The 22,434-nt window shown below is 41.2% G+C and overlaps 1 protein-coding gene across 2 annotated transcripts in view; it reads left to right on the forward strand.

The window, feature by feature from the left end:
• Nucleotides 1-456: 456 nt before the first annotated feature.
• cdh4 (cadherin 4, type 1, R-cadherin (retinal)) overlaps nt 457-22,434 on the forward strand; it is a 252,407-nt gene continuing 230,429 nt past the window's right edge. For both annotated transcript variants that reach the window (XM_084063062.1, XM_084063063.1), the window contains exons 1-2: nt 457-629; nt 1,912-2,023. In XM_084063062.1, coding sequence (XP_083919188.1) covers nt 570-629; nt 1,912-2,023 — 172 coding nt within the window. In that variant the 5' untranslated portion in view covers nt 457-569. The remainder of the gene's footprint in view (nt 630-1,911; nt 2,024-22,434) is intronic.

Consider the following 22,434-nt stretch of genomic DNA (forward strand, 5'->3'; position numbering starts at 1 on the left):
TAACATCAAATTCTGTGTAATCTGTTATCTTGCAGGATTAGCAGCCTTATTGGCAAATAGCCTATTTCAAATAGTCTCCACATTTAAACAGTGGATGAAGAGGGACAGTGGTGTGAAATAGTCGGCTTGATCAGATGGCCGGTTGTCACTCAAACCTCTGTGTAGTTCTGTTCCATGTGCCCATGTATATGAGATAGTCAAACTATAAATCTAAACAGACTGGAAACCCCCTTTTCAGCCGGTCCAATGTGGATGTATTAGGCTACCATGGAGTAATCGGAGTGACAATGCCATGCTTTCTCTATAGTGTGGTAGGAGGAGGGGTTGTAGTGACGCCGTCATCCAATAGGCATCGACTTCCATTGTACAGAGCTCAGCATCTCCGGCTCAGCGGCACTTTTGCGCTAGACAAGTAGGGACGGTTTCTCCCAGTCAGCTTGTCGTTGTGCGCGGAACTCCGCATCCAAGAAGAGAAGAGGGCTCCGGGAATTACCTTACTATTTGGCGAAGAACTCGAGTTGGCCGTCTGTCTCTCTCCCCCCATCGCGTTCACACGGCTATTTGCAAAGATGAATGTTGGCCGCGTTGTCATCATGCTGGCGTGCACCTTACTTGTGGGCACATCCTTGGTAAGAGGAATTAATTAATAGAATGTGTAAAGGCTGCTAACATCTTGCGAAAGTACTGCACTGCTGTAGTTACACAGCAGCGCTCTGCGGTGCCGTGCGTGGAGCAGGAAAGTGACAGTCAGCCGCTCACTTTCTCTCTGCAGTCTTGCGGTATTATAAGGGGAACATGATGCGTATAATCATCAATACGGCGCCGTTTAGATATGAATTAGGGTACATGTTTCTCTATCTGCTGAATAAATATTGTTGACTGGCGGTTGGTCAAAAACGACTAATTATTATCCGTCGTATAGGCTATATTCCCACTTATCTAAACTGCGGTGCATTATTGCAGAGGATACAGTTGAGTAGCCTATAGGCTATTGACCCCACGATCCGCTTGCTTCAACTTATTACAGGTTTAGGCTACTATCTTATTATTTTCTGAGAAAATGTAGTTCTCAACTGATTCTCATTTTGCAACATGTACATGACTTGAGATTAATGGGCTGATAGCATATGATAGCCCAAACAAGAAAAACAACTTAGTCTAATAGGTATAGGCTACATTGTGTTAAATCAGTTTTTATTGCCCTCTTATATTGCATTTTGTGATGCATAAGGACAATATGTAAGAATACATCAATAATAAATAAAATGCCAATTTTGTGCCATGGTTATTTCAAATATTAATATTGTTGTTATTTTGCCAAGCAGTATTTGCACACAATGAATTGGACTTTTAATTGATGCAGGAGTAGGCTATAGCTTTATGTGGTGAATAACAACTTATTCATATGAAATATCTTGGTTTATTGTTTGTCACATAATTTAGTCTCTAATCCCTTCATTTCTATTTGACTTTCTCCTTCCATCTATAGGTAGAATACATCTAAGGGTGGATTATGTTCACCATCATCCTCATCATCATCTGCATCTTCACACTCATTAACATTGTGATTTTTGTTACTCAATGCCTTCATTGTGATAGTCCTCACTATTGGTGTTGTCGTCGTTGTCATCATCATCACAATCCTTCCAAACACACATTGAATATCATAAAGCACTAAGTAATCTCATAAGAATTTACTTTGCACCGCAGTGATTTGGAACAGGTGGCCAATGCACCAGATGTGGTCTCTGCCAGTTCAAGTACAATGTGCTGTCGACTGAAACAAATAAGTGCCCCTGCAGTCAGAGAGAGGTTCAATATCAGCGTTGAAGGCTCTGAGATCAGCCTGTGACCTGGTAGCCGCGAGTCAATTTGCCCATGCTTAACAGGCCATGTTGTTTTTTTACTCAGGGGACCAAGGCAGGCCAGCCGCCCAAACCCCCATGCCATCCAGGCTTCTCCCAGAACTTCTACACAGTGATTATCTCAAGGGATGTACTGCGAGGCCAGAGCATTGTCAAAGGTAGGCACACTGTCATTATTGTCTCCTTTACTGACTGAATGTTTTTTCTTCATCCCATGGGTGCCGGATGCACCCCCAACCTCATGACTGAGTGAGCAAGTGTGTGTGTGCGCGCGTGTGTGTGTGTGTGTGTGTGTGTGTACATTTGCCGATATATTATGGCACATGGCTGTTGATCACTCTCAGAGAAGGTCAGGACACACTCTGGCTGTGTCCGTGCAAAACAAGCATCATCTCATGATGTGGAACACAGGCATGCATACGCTCAAGTCAGATAAATCTAGAGCCGTGATCTTGCACGGTCTGAATAAATCTTGGAACACGATGACACAAAGTGATAAAAGGTAAACTCTCCGTGTTTTGTGGGAGTTCTATCGATCCATTAATGAATGACTTAGCCCCCATATGAGACTAATTTCAAGTAAATATTCTGTTTTACAATTTTTTGATTGATCAAGGTGGGAATTCAAAGCAGAAACATTCAAAGGGCCTATTTGTCTCCTGCTGTGAATGTTTGCTGCCCGAAGCATTGCTGTTCCGTTCCGTCTCCATTGCTCATTGTGATTCATTTTCCAACACTTTATCTTTATATTTTTTCATAGGAATTCAATTCTTTTTTTCATTCGCTTCATTTCTTTTTAGTGCAGGCAATGCATCTATTGAGAGGTTCCTCTCTTCTCCAGCAACATGAAATGATGTTGTATTTTTCCAGCCTGGCTCATCTATTAGCATGGGAATATTGGTCATAACATCAACATCCTCCAATTCATTTCCATAATAATAGATAAATGCATTGCTGCCATGCTGAGGTTCAAATCATAAAACTGACTTTAGGTAAACAACCTTCATTTTTACCATAACTGCTTTGCACACTCAGACCACAATATTCAATTAATTAAATATTGTCATTGTCATTGTATGAGTGCAAGCACTGCTGGCTTTCTAGGGAACAAAGTGGGCTTTTAGCTGTTATATATCTTTTTGACAATTTCAGTCATGCAGTACAGTATTCTATTGCAGAGGCTTTTGGGACTGGCAGTTGAAGATTCATGCCAAACATTTGCCTTTTTTTCCTTTCTTTCTTTCTTCTTTTTCTTTTTTGTACACATACTGTACCTTCATATTCAGCTTGCATTACCAAGCCTTTACTCACACTTTGGGGAGCAGATCAGCAGCAAAGTGCAATAAGCTTAGCTCTCCCATGGCAATTTACTTTTGCAGCCAAATATTTGTCTATTGTTACATGAAATGTTATTTGCCAGGAGGAAATGGCATTCACACTGTAACTGTTTGAGCATTTTCCAGCTCTGAGGAAAACAATTTAATTATTATTTTGTTGTTTAGGAGGCTGACTAGGATGGTGCAGCCAGTCAGGGGACTGAGTTTGTATCAGGGGTATAGGGTTCACACTTTTTTGCTTTTATCTGTAAATTGGCTGAAGTGTTAGCAGAGTGTGATGCATCTCGACAGATAAGGTTTCTGCATGCTTTCTAGGCACACGCAGGAGTTATTGTACGCATGCAAGTGCGTGTTACAATGCATATGTGTTCATTCCAATGACCTGTATGTCTGTGTGAGTATCACTTGGCTTCCCCAAGAGGAAGAAAAACCCACTGCAATCCCCTTCTAAGTTCCAGCTTAGTCTTCGTGTGCTGCACTGTATCAATTCGATTTAGTTTATCTTGTACATCAGCTATAGCCTCAATACAATATTGCTTTTACCCCTGGTTTCCTTTTGTCTATCTCTCTATCATTTTCCCTACCTTCCCCTTTCTGTGTTCATCGCGAAAATCAATCTGGGAGCTGTGTTGTCCCCCTGACTGGCCACTGGAAGGGATATGGGCCGCAGCGGCTTAAGTCCTCATGCTATGATTAATGGGCCGGTGGCTAGCCTGACTGAAGGTCTGTTTTTTCTATATGGTGGAAAACAAAACAGGAGGAAGCCTTTAGTGCTAACACCGCTGTGTGGATAACCTAAAACCGTCACTTTCCAGGAAAATGAATGGCCTGGGTAGAGAGACAGGAGGCACTTGGATGGTATAGTATAAGGGGGTTGCTGGACCAGAGAGTGCCCAACCATGCTTGCTATCTCCCAGATGAACAGTGAGCAATCGGGACAGGGCCACTGTTCCAGCAGGTGCAATCCAGACCAGGCTTCTCTTTTCATTTGCTAAACTACGTGGCAGACGGAGGATGACGTTTTTAGGGATGAGATGTCTGCATGATAATTTCAGTTTTTTTAATAATACTAAGTAAATATGTTGAAATATATTTTCACTTGATATTTCCACCACTTTTGGGGTGATATTTTAAACTCACTGAACAACATATATAAAATGTATACTGTGTATATGTACTGTATTTACAGTACTGTATATACATTTTTTTGTTTTACGTTACAGCCAGGGGATGAATTTAGATAGTCTTTGGCCATCCAGCAAAAGGATGCATTAATGTCTCATCCTATTCCACCTTTAATGCACGTTTGGTTAAACAGACTGCTATGGTTTCGTGGTTCGCCATAAAAAAACGTTGTTTTGCTAACACACAACCACAACCACATTCCTGGGCTGCCCCTAAGTTGGCCAGAATAAATCGTCTCATGCTCCCATGGAGCTGATTGTCTCAGAGCATGAGGAGAGTTGGAGGGGGAGTTTATGGCATGCTGACAATCAGGCAAGCAGCGTGGTGAGGCACAGGCCTCGGTCAGTGCAGATTCCTGCTGTGGCCAGATAGGCCGTGAAAGGAAATATTCCGGTGATTGCACATCCCTGTGTAAACCATCACCTCGCTCCAAGAGCCAGAACAGACATCTCAGAACACAAGCGAGGGGAGGTGGCCTCATCACAAAAGAAGTTAATTTGAACTGCAGTTCCTTCAGGACGGCACCCCTTTAAGCTCCTGTCAGCGCATATTTTAAAAGACAGCAGTGAGTTTCACCCCTTGGCCCCTCACCGGGGTGGGGATGGTGGGGTGGCACTGGTTCTTGTGACGTATTACCTCCATCAAAGAGGTTACGTTTTCATTTGTTCATCTGTCTGTGACCAACATATGTCAAAAGGTATAGGCTAGATTGGCATGAAATCTGTCATGCACATTCATCCAGCGACAGTTGTGTAATTGAACGTGCACAAGCGCGCATGTACGTCCGTGCAACTGGTCCGGCCCTCATCAAGTCACATTTCGCCCAATGTGGCTCTCACCCCGAAATAAGTTTGATACCCCTGCTCTAGCGCAACCATCAGGCCAAACTTTCAATTGTGACAAGCTTATTTCCTGAACTATAAGTCATAAAAGATTTGTGGTGCACATTTGTGCTCGCAAGGGGAAGAAATCTAGCGCCACCCAGCACTTGGGGCCAGACCGGTCTGCAGAAGACAGATGATAATGTGAATTCACACGACCGGGATGGTCTACCAGGCTAGAAGAAACCTATAGATTGTGGTGTTCCCGGACCTGTTCCTTAGCACCACCATCAGGCCGAACTTGGTCGAGGTCGGCACTGGGCTGAGTGCACGTTTTTGCTATGTAATAATAATAATAATCCAATGTGAAGTTGCGAGAAAGCAGATCAAATTAAGGGGCCTTTCTGGAAAAAAAACGGTTTCGGAAATGCAATGCTGGGGTTTAGAATTGTATAGAGAACTACTCTGTTGTTGGCCAGGAGAGATGTGGAAAACAACCATGACAACTTTTGTCTTCTGGGTGACAGAACCACAAAAGAAGTGTCAGTTTCTTGGACAAGTGTATTTCTTGTCGAGGGCTGTGAATTCCAGCACTCCTCTGCCCTCTCAAAGAACATGGGCTTGTTTTGATATCCAAACCAGTGTTTTCTTTGTATCATAAGGAGGCAAACATACTGCACTGGAGAAAACCCCTTACCGTGTGAAGTAATATTAAGAGATTGGATGACATCCATTTTTTACTATTCTTTACTAGGTATATATTTTTATGTCTTGGTACATTCAGCCTTTCTGATCTGTGTTCTTGGTACTGGATTGGATCATTTTTATTCCAGTAATTTCTCATTTGGTTCCAATATTGCATGTAAAAGAAAATAATATTCACATTCTGTCCTTTAATGTAACGGATTCATTCAAGTGGGATCATGCCTCCATCAACCACAGTGCTTTCAGCATGGATTGGCTGCAGTTTAACTCCATCTCCAAAAGTTACTCATGAAATGACTTGAGATGTGACCCCAATTAAGACTAGGCCTGGAAATCCTGACAGAGAGCCCATATCTGGCTTGAAACAGCCTGTGTGGAGTACGCTGTGCTGTAGAGAACTTCAGACTCCTAACCTTCTATCCAAAGTGACGGTGCTTTCATAAGTATGGCCAGGCCCTGTGTGTGTGTGTGTGTGTGTGTGTGTGTGTGTGTGTGTGTGTGTGTGTGTGTGTGTGTGTGTGTGTGTGTGTGTGTGTGTGTGTGTGTGTGTGTGTGTGTGTGTGTGTGTGTGTGTGTGTGTGTGCGTGCGTGCGTGCGTGCGTGCGTGCGTGCGTGCGTGCGTGCGTGCGTGCGCGCGCGCGCACGGTGGGATTACTTCTATAGGCATTTGATAAGCGGGATGCCATTTTCCCTCTGACTCGGTAACGTCTCTCTTGTCCTCCGAAGTGTCTTTCATCTCTGCAGCCACGACCTGAAGTCTGTGGCGTGCTGATAGAATACAGGTATGGAAGATGAGCTACATCATTTCTCTTTATCTCTCCCTGCCTTCTTGTACTGAGCCAAGCTATGCGCTCCTATATCTCCTATACTCCGTACAACATGACGCACATGTACATGCTGAGCTCGCTCCATCAAGCCAGCCACCAAAGATACAGTACATGCCACAATACAATGCTTTTTAGTCGGTTTGGGAGTCATCTCCTTTCTGTGAGCTAGTGAGTAAAAAAGGGATTTTGACAGATACTTTAGCATCCTGGCTGTCAGGAGAAACTGTTTTCCTGTTGTTGGGGTATCCACATCCACATACATTTGAATAGTTTGAGTAGATTGGCATTTTCGCTCTCTTTTGGAATTAGCTTCAGTCTCCCGGTTGGTTTGAGTGAGTTGTTGTTGGCTATGATTCACAAAAAGTTTGGTTTACAAACACAGATGATTTTTTCTCTTTTCCTGCCTGTGATTCATTCTATCGTGCCTTGCATTTAGACAGTGTGTGGCATTCAAGCCTAAGCGGCAACTTCTGCTCTGTGTTTTCTATTATCCTCACGAGGGTCTATTTTGGTCCATTCCATAGTGTGCACAGATTGCTTGGTGGTTATGCATTAGACTTTCTTAAATGTCCCTAGGAGTGCTGAATGCTGACCTTCAAGTGGAGGTGATCTGATCAAACCTTACATTGGCAGGAGTAGGCTGTGACTTAAATCATAAAGCAATGGAGAGTAAAAAGGAGAGAAACTGGACATTCCTGATGTTAGCCAAGAGTCCTTGGCAGGGGATTAATGTGGATGAGAAAGGTTGTGCGTGTTGGGAGCGAGGGTTAGGGAATTACCATCTAAGGACATGGGTTAAGGACAAAATGTATCAAAAAATGTTAAGGGTAAAGTACTGCAGTTCTGACTCATTATAAAGTGTAACTCTTAGACTCACCCTCAAAATTAATTATTCTGAAAACTAATGCATGGTTGCTTATCTTCCTGATAAAAAACAACACATATTTTAATGAGACACTGCAGACTATTTAAAGATGTGAACACATTGGAATGACCAATATCAATCCATTAAAACTGATCAACTCACATCTCAAAGCATAGATAAGACGCACGCACGCACGCACGCACGCACGCACGCACGCACGCACGCACGCACGCACGCACGCACGCACGCACGCACACACACACACACACACACACACACACACACACACACACACACACACACACACACACACACAGACACAGACACAGACACAGACACAGACACAGACACACACACACACACACACACACACATTATGACAATGTAATTCAAGTGTACTGAAGACTTTATCTATTTGTCCACTGTTTGTTTCACTGTATTGAACACTGTCTTTTGAAGAAAGGATCTCATTACCTTTTGTGGTTGATGAGCCTTGTATTCTATGAATATATTTGCATTTTGTTAACAACAACCTTTTTTAATTGACCTCCCTCTTCTCATAATCAATGTGTGTTAGTGCTTTACATCTGAATGCAAGTTTGAACGATTTAGGGCCCTGATTAAAGATCTATAGGCTTTTGTTGGAATCCAGAAATGAGTGGTTTTCCCACTTAGAGACCCCTGTTTCACCTTTTAACCGAGCATGTAACCCTGCGTCTACCAGTTCATTACCAAGAGGTTCAACCTCCTTTAAGCTGCTGGATTTACATGCATCTGAATACAAATCAGGGCTTCTGCATTATAGTGGCACTTCTTTCACTTGCTTTACTGTTTGCTTGTATGCTCACAACAGCAAATACTTTGATGTCTATGGGTTTTATTGGATATAGGCTACTTATTTGTACAATTTGATGGAGATTGAAAATAACACCATTTTAGCACCATCATCAGACTACAGCTACAACAAAAAGTTAGCTATAAAAACACACTACAGCAAGATTAAGAGTCTAAAATCCTTGCTAGTGGACCCTAGAGACTGTGCTGCTCCTTACACCCAACTGGGACAAATTGCTTCAAACCTCTCACTAGTGGGGGGCAAAACTGGGTAAAAAGAGAGAGAGAATAAATCCCGGTTCACACTACAGGATAATTATGGCGATTTGTGGTCAGGAACCAGGGGCGGAGCTAGTCCTGACAAGATCAGGGACTCCCCGACTAGCCCAGAGCATAGTAGGGGTGTGCTACATGCAGAGCGTGCAGGCAAAAAGATTCTCTGGTGGTGTTTTTTTGGGTGGTCTCAGGGCACACCGTACATCTTTTGGGGTGGTCCATGCTGTTCTGCCTGGAACACTTTTCACTCTTAATTACAATTGTTATATAAAACTCAATCCCCTCCCCTCCCAGTGACTTGTGGTGTTCCTCAAGGAAGTATACTAGGACCACTACTGTTCCTGATATATGTGAATGATATGTCCTCAGCTTGCGACTGCAAACTGTTCCTGTTCGCAGATGACTCGGCTCTGCTGGTCTCGGACAGGGACAGGCTGCAGGTTGAGAAAACTCTCAGCACTGAACTCAACAAGATCTGCATCTGGCTCTCCGACAACAAACTCTCATTACACCTGGGTAAAACTGAATCCATCCTCTTTGGGTCCAACCCTAACCTTAGCAAGGCTGAGAGTTTCACGATCAAAGTGGGTGAAAATGTTATCACAAGAAAGGAGGAAATTACCTACCTGGGTTCCATCTTGGAGGCAAACCTCTCAGGTGACAAAAACGCTGAAAAGACGATCAAAAAGGTCCACAAAATAACACGGAGGATGTGGAGGTTTGATCGTAAAGTCAGTAAGAATACTCTGAAGATTCTTGTGGGGGCCCTCATACAAGGTCATTATGATTATGCATGCACTTCATGGTATCACAACACCTCCAAGGCCTTAAAAACAAGGCTCCAAACATCCCAAAACAAACTTGTATGGCTACTTCTTGGCCTCAATTACAAAACCCATCTAACCCATGCCCATTTTGCTAGGATTGGATGGCTTAGGGTTGAGGACAGAGTACAACAACTTGCTATGGGCCTGGTCTTCAAGATACACCACAACATTGGGATCCCCCTGTATTTGTCAAAATACTTCCAAAATGTTAATCAAGTCCATGATCATAACACCAGAGGCAGCTCCACAAACCATGTTCAACCCAGATTTGGCACAACAAAGGGAATGAACTCGTTCTCATGCTATTCATCTAAAATGTGGAATGCCCTACCAAAAGGAGTAAAGGAGTGTAAAACCCTACTCACTTTCAAAAATGCCCTAAAGATACACCTTCAGGAGGCTGCAATTCAAAAATGGCCCCTGTCCAAGTCCTAACCTACCCCATGTCCTAACCTAACCTACCCCCTCCCCTTCCTCTCTCTTTCTTCTTTTGTACATATTTTTCACCCTTCATACCAGTAACCTGTAAACTGATTGTATGACATTCTGAGTATATATTCTGTATAGTAGTGTGTATATCTGTCTGTCTCTTATATGTCATCATGATTTGTGTGCATGGGGATCTCATCTTAAACAAGCGAAGTGCTTAATGAGCTATCCAGTTTAGTAGACCTTGTATTGCGAATTTGTACTTCCATGTACTGTTATGTACTGTCATGTACTGTTCTCATGTCTTACTAAATAAAGTACATCAATCAATCAATCAATCAGATTCAGTCAGCAGCTTGTTGATGTCACTGTTCAGATTATGACACAGAAGTCATGACTCTCCACTGAAATATAAAAAACAAAAAAGTATTAGAATTTCTGATGATAAATTCTCTTTCGTCGGTCAACAAAGTATATACAGTAGAGTTTAAGTAGTTAATTGGAGGCACCCTCTTTCCACATTGCAAAATCCAAAAGTCCCACCTGGAGCTCCCCAATGGAAGAGTCAGGAACCAGATAGATTACCTATTGATCAATGGCACCTGGAGACGATCACTCTCAGAGTCAGGAGGGTAGCTGATGTTGGCAGTGACCATCATCTACAGTAGTAACAGCAACATGTTTAACCCATTAGGACCGGGAAAGCATCTGTGTATTTTTTATAGATTTCTTTGGCAATTTTTTGAAAAATCTTGAAGTTGTTTGCAACATTTTTAACAAAAATCTTTGCTTCTGGGGTCCCTGGAACACAAAATATTTTCAGATGGGGGTCCGCGGCCAAACACATTTCATTTTGGGAGGTCCTTGACATGAAAAGGTTTGAGCACCACTGATATATAGCAGCATACGTAAAAAAATACATTTGTAGAATCCCCAGAAGCAGCAAAGATTTGAGTTACAAATGTTCCCTTTAAAAATATATACTGTATATAATCAAAGATTTGCAAACATTTTGACTTTTTATTCTAAAATAGCAGAGCTATGAGCTTGTATATCTGCTATTTTTGAATAGCCAAAGAAATCTAAAAATGACACAGATGCTTTCCTCCCGGTCTTAATGGTTTAAAGTGACCCCAGAGTGGAGTTTTTTTTGCCTACACCTGAAGAACAGATTCCAAGCTCTCAGCTCTCACAGACACTGGGGAATACACTCAGACAGCCACGGATGATGTTGAAGAGCTTTTACACAAACTTTACATGCCTGTAGTAAACAGTGACTACCGTTTTGAAGTCAAGACAGGAGTGAGGCAAGGTTGTGTGATGTCAGTGCCACTTTTCAACACCATCACGATCATAGCAGAACAACTGAAGACGAGAGACACCAGATGGATGCTTTTCTCAACACTAGAGGAGCTCGGTTTTGCAGATAACTTGGCACTGGTCTCCCGTACCCACCACCACATGCGGGGGGGGGGGGGGCATCTCTTTGCACAATAGACTGACACAGGTAGATGGAGAACACCTACCCTCCACTTAGCCCATTCAATCCGGGAACGCATCTGTGTCATTTTAGATTTTAGCTATAACCATTATTTTATACTTTGGCTATTCAAAAATAGCAGATATACAAGCTCATAGCTCGGCACCGAGTGTAGATCTGCAATTCTTTTTTTAAATGGTGAAAATTTGTGCAAATCTTTGATTATATATTATTTTAAAGCGAACATTTTTAACTCAAATCTTTGCTTCTGGGGGTCGTCCCTGGAACAAAATATTTTTAGATTTTTCCATGTCAAGGACCCCCAAAATGATATATATTTGGCCGCGGACCCCCGTGCGACATAGTCCGAACCTCTAGTTTAAAATTATTGTCCTTTTAAAATGATCACCATTTTAAAATGGCAGCCTTTCAATGCGGCCTCGCTCGGTTGCGGTAGAAGTACTACTGTAGTACTGCATATAATATTTACCTCCCACTTGTGTTATTCTTGCCTGTCATTTTCTCTGCTTCTGACCTCCATCAACCTCAGTCTCCATGGTTAGAGCCCTGGCACTTCTGGGGGTGTTGTAATTACTGTGGAGTGGATTAGTAAACGAGGTCTCTCTCAGCCCGGAGAGATGGAGGGGATCCAGAAATCTGCCACTCCATGCCTTCTTCCCTCTATGAGAGAGGGGGAGGTGTGGGATCAGGAAGGTGGAGGTAGATGTATAGGTAAAATGAAAGCATTCTTGAGCATAACGCCTCCTTCCTATGACAACCTGCTTAGTTTCTCATGTGGTTGTGAACATTTCACGTTTCACGCTCCTTCCTGTCAGACGCAGAGGGGTCATATTACAGCTGGGAACTTTTTAATGAGCTAGACGTGAAGATGATACATGTGGATGTTCAGGATAGATTGTCAAGGTGTAATATTATTGCATTGTGAGTGGCCATCCACATTGTTATAGTGCCGCCTACCTGTATACATACACAGTAGTTACTGCTCAAGGTCCATTATAATAATCAGAAACAATAGTGATGGATATTCTCCCTTTGTACAAATGGATTTAGATCATTGCTCACCTGTGCTTCAGCCTCCCTTTTCCTTTCCCTTCCCCCTTCCTTCCTGAGTCAGGAACCTGAAGTGGGACACCTAGTGTCTCACTTTATTGATGACTTATGGCCAAGGATGCTGACCTTGTGCTGCCACTTGACCCTCCGTGTTCCCCAACGCTCATATTCCCAGTCAGCAGCACTGGAGGAGGTGAAAAACATGGCCCAATCATAATGATTTACGCGTGGCTTGACTCAACACATATATCCTTCCAAGCCGCTGCTAAATTCATCTCCAGAGGGCCACTGTGTACTGTACAGCTATTTCTGAAACCACAGGGCTTTGCTTTGCTATCTCTTCAATTAAATGACTCGACTGTCAAGTTGCCTTTGTTCTACAAACTCTTAATATCAAAAAAGGTCCCTAGCTACACAAGGCCTTGTGCTCTACTTTATCCTTTGGATTATTTTAGCCATGGAATCTATATTTGGTTGCTAGTATGCTTTGCCACAGTGCTGTATTTCACAGACGGGTTACAAATGCATAACTGCATGTATCTAATATATACACACACTGAATTTTGCAGTGTTGTTACGGGCGTGCGTGCGTGGGCGTGCGCGAGAGAGAGCGAGACAGATAGAGAGAGAGAGCTCTATCCAGAGGGTGATTATCTTAAATGGAGAAATTAAAGGATTACAAACCAGCCCAGTAATCCAGCTGTCAATCTCATGGCTCATTAGCAAGCTAAGGATAGGCATGAAAGAGAAGGAGAGTAAAATATACGTGTGTGTGTGTGTGTGTGTGTGTGTGTGTGTGTGTGTGTGTGTGTGTGTGTGTGTGTGTGTGTGTGTGTGTGTGTGTGTGTGTGTGTGTGTGTGTGTGTGTGTGTGTGTGTGTGTGTGTGTGTGTGTGTTTAATGTATACTATTATCTCTGCATGGGTTTTGGAGGAACATTTAGATTTTGCATTTTGTTATTTTTTTCTGCAGGGATTCTAAACGATTAACAATGTAACTGATTTTTTTTAAGGAACGTTTTGTCTATTCCTATATATGTATGTCTGTTAAGTTAAGTAAATGCCTTCACCCATTTTGGGCGGGAACCCCTATTTGTAACTATAACTTTCAACACCGGAACCCCTTTTGGGGTTCATGTTGCCATGTACAGTATATAGCAACATACATTTTTTGTAATTTCTGAATACATATTTGAAGTTTTTCAGAAAACTTAGGTCAGGATTTAGAAGGCGTTTATAGAATCGGCCTCAGGTCTAAATGGGGTTGCCTCTGCAGCTATCATTTACGTTTCACTTTGACGTTTCACTTATTTCATCATTACTAAATGGAACTCTTCAAAGTGAAATGCAGATTTCTATGTCAGTTTGATTTCAACATTTCATAATTTAAAATACATTTTGCCGCAGTGAGATATTTCTTGTTACTGTATGAATATGAAAATATAATTAAATAGTTTGATGCATCCCAACGAGCGATTACATGAAAGCAAAAGAAAGGTTTTGCAGCTGCCACAGCTTTGAAAAATGTGTTTGATTAGTTTTGAATGCTACAGTGTAAGAGCACTCTTGGTTTCAAACCAGCTCTGTACTCACAGTTTGGCACTTGAGCTTGGCTGCTCAAAAAAACAAATAGTTTTAGCCCTGGTCACTTTAAAGTGCAGTCAGACATGCAATTGATGGGAATTTGACACTGCAAAGTAAAGCTATTACTTGAGTGTACATTTTCATCGGTTCTCCTTAAAGCCATTTTACACAAAGGGCAGAATTTGCACGCAGCATAAAACACTTCACAATGCTAGAAGTTGAAAACGTTGCACTGGACAGGTATGAATACTATGCATCTGGAAAAACAGATATTCCGCAAAGCTGTGCCACCTTTCTACATTGCACCGGTGTGAAATGGCTTTTAACACGGCATAAGGAACTATATGTTGATACAGGGTAGTCTCTATTGTAAAGTTACACATTTCACTCAAAAGAAAGTCAGGTTAAAGCTATCTAGTTTAAACATTCACAAGGACACAGACTGAATGTGTTACCTGTGTCACAGAGGCCACTCTGCTATTCACAGCTTAAAAGAGGGGTGAATGTGTGTGGTATACGGGAACATATAAACTGTGTGCTCGCTGTAGATTAGCCTTGGTGCTGAAAGATATATTACATTCTCTGCCATGTTTCACTGGGCTCTGACGCACATAAAAGAAACATTTTGGGAAACGATGGCACCATAAAAGCAAATGGAAACACAAATCTAGTCTACATCAAGGAAAGAAAAATGAGGGGGTGGGGGAGATTGCACCTCCTACAGCCACGACACTTTTTGGATTTGATTGTATCAATTTGCCATTTATTTTGAACGGTAAATGCAGGGCATGCAGTATTTGCTTATATCCACCAACCCCCTACTGTGTGGATGCCCACTGCTGGGAAGGCAACCCGGCATTGCTCACTGTGTAATTTGAATCACGCCACATTGCTTTTGCATTATTCATAAATTGTGCTCCGCCCATTTGAAGTATGCTGTTTGGGTTGCGTTTTATGCTCCCCCGTCTAACGCTGCTATTTGGAGTCAGAGGAAACAGGTGCTTTTATATATCTTTTTTATTAACATTATCTAGCTTTGCAGATTTTTGTTTTGCGTTGCCACATTTAAACTCTCTATGCTACCATTATGATAATTGCAGTTGCAACCAGTGCAAAGGTGAATTCCCTTGATATACTGTGTATGAACAGACCATTGATCATACCGTCCTGTTTTGTCCAAGATTTGACATGTTGTTTTTGAAATCCCAGTAGGGGGTCATGTTGGAGCCTTTTGAGAAGTAGATTTGAATCCTTTATGAACAGGGGAGGTGTCCTTCTTTAATGTATGAGAATACATCCTCTCGTCCATTTTCTTGCATCGTTACACACAGTCAAGGCAAGCTTTATTTTAAACACTATCTCTGTCTTTATTTGTGATTCTGCCTCTCTGTCTTTGCCTTTGTGTCTGTCTCTGCTCTCTTAGTTTTTACTGTGGGCCTAATTGCCTCATAAATTATACAGTATATTAATCTTAAAGAAGTTAATCTCTTATATCTGAGCGGTAAAATGTTACTGTTGAGTTCTCTGAACACACAGAAAACAAAGGCTACGTATGTACCTGCTCATTGCCTCAAAATATCCACCAATTGAATTCCCTGCTCGCTTGCGCGCTCTCTCTCTCTCTCTCTCTCTCTCTCTCTCTCTCTCTCTCTCTCTCTCTCTCTCTCTCTCTCTCTCTCTCTCTCTCTCTCTCTCTCTCTCTCTCTCTCCTTCACATCAGTCCAGACCCCATGTGAAGTCATTTCCATAGCAAAATGAGAAACAAACAAAGCATGACTTATCAATTTGTTTGCTTGATAAACAGTTTGCCTGAACTATTTAGCCCTTTGTACACGCACGCACGCATGTACGGTACGCACACATGCCACGCACGCACGCACGCACGTACACACACGGGAAGAGAAGGGGAACTATTTATGGAGCCCATGTCTCTAATGCATTATAAACCTACTTATAATGCATTATAATCTGCTTATAATAATTATAGTTTAAATAACTCATGAATACTCATTATGCTTTATAATAATTAACATAACACATTATAAAACATTTTATAATGACTTTTAAGGTCAGTAAGTATTATACCAAGTATTAATACTTCATAATTGCTGGACAATCATAGACATTATTGAGTCAAGGATCATAGTGTATTATAATTATCATAGTTATAATAGCCTCATTATAATTCTGCATTCTATAATGCATTATAACCACCCTTGTAATAGATAATGATGTCCATATAAATCACTATAAGTGAGGTAAGGGCTTCCTTTAAGGTGTAGGCCGAAACATTTTGTGGTGTTCTTGCACAGAATAATGCTATTCTTTTCACTTTACTGTATTTATGATTGCTTATAACTTTAATTATACACAGTGTTATAAACAGATCGTAATCCATTACAAGTACTTTAACTGTGATTCTGCTTCTATGTGTCTATACAAACATATTTGTGTTTGATAATGATGGACAGTAACTACGTACATTTACTGTATTTAAGTTTGTTTTTTAGTTTTTTTGCAAGCTCATGACTTTTACTCCACTGCATTTCTAGGAAGGGACTCATAGTACAAAAATATATTATGAATTGACCATTTATTAACCACTGAAAGCCATATTTCAAATATAGTAAATAGCCAATCTACAAGCTCACAATGCTTTGCTGATCTGCTATTTTCACTATTCTTTTAAATTTCAGAAAAGTTTAGACCTCCCCCGCCTTTTTACATTCAAAATTTCAACACAGCAACGCAATGATATTAACAAGGAAATTCAGTACCACTCCGTAATTTGTACTTTTGAATACTTTACTTATATAGTATACAGTATAGACCCCTTAACAGACTACGTCACACTGGTTGCAAGCGTCATACTGCGCAAGCGTCAAACCCATTCTGTCGGGTCTCGCTAGGGCGTGCAGCACTAGCCAACACACAAGAGGGGGTTGGGGTGTGCTGAAACCAGCGCACCCTGAAACGACAGGTTTAGAATTGATTGTATGAAACAATCACCTGTGCATCCAGTCTCAATGTTGGTAAACAAATAATTGGTCTATACTTTGTCCACAACTGGTGTTTGATATGCACAGAGCCTGTGTTAACACCCATTGTTTTGGGCGATTGTTTTCTTTTTGGAATTAATCTTTTCAGCCATCAGCTAGCTAAACGCTGGCAATCTCAAGTCACATTTTGTTCCCCATAGACCTGCACAGACAGAGAGTACAGTACATTCTGGGGTGTAGCAGCTATACTTATGATTGAAATATGTGAGAGAAAAAATCTATAGAGCCCTCTGTTTTGCTAGTGATGTGCAACACGCAACGTGCACAATCACGGCTTCAGAATAATCACATTTTCCCTTGCGTACTCATTCTCTATTTTGTTCTCCTCTTTACTCTTTCCGTCTATCCTCTCTGTTGCTCTATATGAGTTTCCAGATAAAAATAATAGCCCTGGGAACAAATGAAAATGAGGCATGGGGTGGCAATAGTGTTTGCTCTCTGTGCCACAACCCAGCAGTAAGACAATACAAGGCGGCCTGGCTCAGTAGAGCCTGTGGGAATACAACCCTTATTGCCATAAACAGCAATTTAGTCTGGGTAAAAAAAACAAAAAACAACAACAGCCTCTTTAAGCATCCATATAGCTGTGTCATCATGATTACAGCCACCACAGGGTTGTGGTGACATGAACGATGCCCGCTCTGTTTGGGGACCTATTTAAGTGTTATGTTGAATTGATGGCTGCGTAAACCGTTATAGTATTTCAGGCCTAATCCAAATGATTGCTTGTCAACAAGCTGCCTCGGTTAAGTGAAACATGGTTCACTTCAGAGGGTTAGCATATAGTTTAGTGTTGGTGTGGAGTGCTGTGCCTATACTTTGTGGCTAAACACAAGAGAGATATTGAAGTCGATGGGAGTCGTGTCCAATACGAATGCATTTTTAAGTTTGAGAGTGTATTGCTGCTTATAATCTTTATTTGACTAGGAAGTCACATTGAGATTTAAAACCTCTTTTACAAGTGAGACCTAGCAAAGATAGGGCCATTGCAGTACAAAACAACAGTCAAAAACAACAATACCCACAACAGAAATACATGATTAACAAAAACATTACCCAGCATTAAGTAATACTGTCTTTAAAAACAAGAGGAGGGCAGGACATAGACAGCATATCCATTATCCACTTAAAATAATCTGGTAAGGAGATACTGCAAGGTGCTCAAGTTTGAGTTTTGCCTCCAAATCATTACATGCCCATGGGCTTTGATAGAACAAGCACATTTTGCCAGCCTCACTTCAGACAGCAGGTACTATACAATACAACCACTTTTGAGATCATAAATTGTGACTACAATTCCTTCCAAGAATAAAAACTTGTAGTTTATGTGCATGGGAACTTTACCAAGGATAGCTTTATCCTATATTAAACTTGGCTTAAGGGAGGACGGGCCGGCTGGCGGACCTCTGACATGTCACCATGACACCATGACTCAGCAATAACCATATAAGGGAAATGCAGCTAAGCCCAAATATAGAGTGTGTTGTCTAACGTCAATGTGTCTTCATGGGACTGACAGATACAGAGATCTCTTCATATATGGGCATAAAATGGACATTTCTGACAGATACAGAGATCTCCATATGGGCATATCAGTCAGATCGGCAGTGCGTCAGAGGTGTGAGGGCGGCATAGCGGCCCGAACTCTAGATGTGAGAGCCATGTAGCGGCCCGAACCTCTAGTAATTTCAAATTTACAAGGGTTGCATGCATCCCACGCATTGTAAAGGATGTTGTACAGAAAACAGTGGTGGGTTCTATATTTGGAATTTGGAATGTATCTTAAAGCTGAATGATACTGTGAGTCAAGCTTAGCCAAAGTAGAGGAACAGGAAAATCTATAAACAGTATCACCATAGTCAAGCTGAGGCAGAAAAACCCAGCAACTACAGTAATGTTTTCCCTGCATACACACATAAACAAGACATCAAACTGTACAAACAACTAGCAAACAACGAACCAAATCTCTAAACATGTAACTGTAGACAAGGCAATGCTTGTGTTCTGGTGCACAGGTATCATTAAGAAGCAGGGAGATCAGTGCACTGGTTGAACGTTAGTACTCTGGACGAGTCTGGAGGCTCATAGACCTTCTACGCACAACTAAACATCAACACATCTGCAACCATCTTGGTCTCCTGATCATATCATGTCGTATTTCAGTTTGATTTAAGATTCCTTTGTTGTTGTACCCCATAACTCCCCCTATCTTGAGCCCATATTAAACTGCTGAGACAGTGTGTGGTTCTTTGACTGTACCAATAGTTCAGCCTGTTTGTTTTTTTAACTGATGGCTGTTTATGCTTGGGTCAGGGGCCGTGCCTCTTTAGCTCATTACCAGAGAGCTGAGGTTGATGTTGGCAACAGTACAAACCCCCTCCACTGCCTTCAGGGCCTGCAGCAAGCTAGATGCAGAGTAGGAAAGGTCCTCACGGTTATATACTGTATGTAATTGACAGTGCATAGCTATTCAGACTGTTAATGCTTGACTGAAAAAAATATGTTACGGCTCCCATACAGAGGTCATGTGTTTGATTCCCGAGAGGGGCGACATATTGGCTTGTGTAAAGCGCTAATTGCGAAGACAGGTGAGGAAATGGCAGGAATGAATATAGATGTGATGACATGAAGGGGATGTTATCTACATATGGGAATAATGTGTGTTTAATAATAGATTGGGCTGCTGCCAGTGGTGAAGGTATTAAATATGGAGCGTGTGATGCTCTCTAGTTGAGGAGTTCTTTATTTTATTTTTATACATGCCAAATCAAACCATGTGCCTGTAATATATATTTTTTTTACTGTAAGTAAAATGCCTAATTATTAATTCAATGAAGACATCCATAGCCTATTTTCCCTCAACACCATTGTAGATGAAATCGTGAGCCTTTATTGGTAGTGTGGAGTAACTCGAGTACCCTTTATTTGCATGAAGATGCCACCAGTGAGGTACTTTTAATCTAATTCAGGCCAGTTATTACAATTTACAATGTAGGCATTTAGCAGCTGCTCTTATCCAGAGCAACTTACAAAGCGCAATATTAAAGTAAATGGCATGAACCCTAGTCAAACTGAGTAAGTGGTCAAGTATATAGAGTGCAAACATACATCTGGAAAACATAATTAGCATCTATCTAAATAGGCAACAAGCCCAGATACAAGGAATGCTACTGTAGGTGATGAGGTGCAGTTTTCAGACAAATTGTCATGGCATTTATGCTACTGTGCTCTTTTTAAGTCACTTTGGAGAACTGTGTCTACTTAAAAGCCTACATGTAATGGTTCTAAGGATCAATTTATATTGGGTCAGCCTGTCACCTTGTTGATTTGGACATATTTCACTGTGTCCACACAGTGAACAGACTAAAAGGTGAGAACTGATGTCTCTGTAATGTTAAAGAGGGTTCTGGCAGCAAGGCTAGTCAGTTATCTGCCCTCTTTGAGTATTCATGTGTATTCTGTTTCTCTGCCCTTACACCGACACAAACACACAGGTGTGAGGCACTCCAACAACAGCAGGGAGGTACTGAGAAATACCTCAGATATTCACAAACTTGAGGGCAGTGAAAATTGAGCAACTGAGGGTAGTTGAAAACAGGGGAGTGAGCCTGTAGACAGACACGCACAAGCACACATACACGACAGGTATGCACTCTCGCTCTCTCTCTCTCTCGCTCTCTCACTCTCACACTCAGACAAACGCATGCACGCACTCACGAGTGCACACACACACACACACACACACACACACACACACACACACACACACACACACACACACACACACACACACACACACACACACACACACACACACACACACACACACACGGGCTAATTACATGTATCAGTTTAATGCTATCAAAAAGGCTTCATTAGGAACAGGTCACACATGGATTATTTACATAAGGTCTCCTCTCCTATGTTGACGAATTGAATACATAGGACCACAATGGAAACAAGTCCCCAGGACTTTTTTGTGTTATCCTTTTAGCTCAAATGTCTAACGGTACCTCGTGCTGTTTACATTTCTGTCTAATAAAGTATTCAATCAATCAATCAATCAATCAATCAATTCTTCAATATCCAAGTCACTTACTTAATCCCTTTACATTGAGTTCCCTCTTGCTCCCTCAATGCTATTTTTCCCAATTCTCTTTTGTACCTGAGACGACTTTTAGAACCATAATGGCAGTCCTCTATCCCAGCTGCTCTTAACCACCTCTCCCAGTCTTGACGTCACCTTCAGCCTGTGGCTGTGTGTGAATTTCTCTTCACACTGGAGATTTTATCGGGTTAAGCGGTGCAAACAAGAATTGACAGTGACTGTCCCAGTCATTTTACACGCTCGCACGCACGCACACACGCACGCACGCACACACATATACATACATATGTATATATATATATATATATATATATATATATATATGTATATATATATATATATATATATATATATATATATATACAGTATATATACATATATATATTTGTCACCCATTGTTGAGATTATTAGTTTCTTAGGTTCTATTAATGCTAATAGAATTACACTTTTTTTATTTTAGAAGGTTTGGATTTAGAAGGACTGACGGAGTTGAAATGTTATGGTTGGGACACACCAGATAGTAATATTATTTAGTGCATTTATCAAAAAATAAATTACCAGAGCTTTTGCAGCTTTCCCGCCTTTTTTTAAACCGGAAAGTGAGACAGGGGACCTTAGAATATTATAGCTAAACCTGTTTATGCCTGATTAAATAGAAATTAAGTAGAAATCTGATGGAGTTGAAGATTGAACGATCTTGGACACAACTTGAAAGGGCAAAAACTTTTACAAAAAAACACATTTAAAAAAAACGTTGATATACAGTACAGTGTACATTCTTACACCTATGTTATCAACACACATGGTTAGTTTTTAATTTTTAAATGCTTTTAACAAAAATGCTTTTTTAACAAAGAATGTTTGAAGTTGTGAACCTCGTCTTAGACAAGTGTGTTTACTGGCAGAGTACAAGTTTAGATGTAATGTAAAAAAAAGGAAACCAGACCAAAATATTGTATAAATCTTATGTCATTCATATATATAAACCCTTTAAGAATGTATTTTCATACATAATATTTGAAATGTTTTGGTAGGACATGATTTGTCCCAATTCTCAAGAGTGTGTGTGTGTGTGTGTGTGTGTGTGTGTGTGTGTGTGTGTGTGTGTGTGTGTGTGTGCGCGTGTGCGTGTGTGTGTGTGTGTGTTTTCAATGACTTTCAAT

The sequence above is a fragment of the Gymnoscopelus microlampas genome (genome assembly GCF_963454915.1).
Source record: "Gymnoscopelus microlampas genome assembly, chromosome: 7".
NCBI classification, from domain to species: domain Eukaryota; kingdom Metazoa; phylum Chordata; class Actinopteri; order Myctophiformes; family Myctophidae; genus Gymnoscopelus; species Gymnoscopelus microlampas.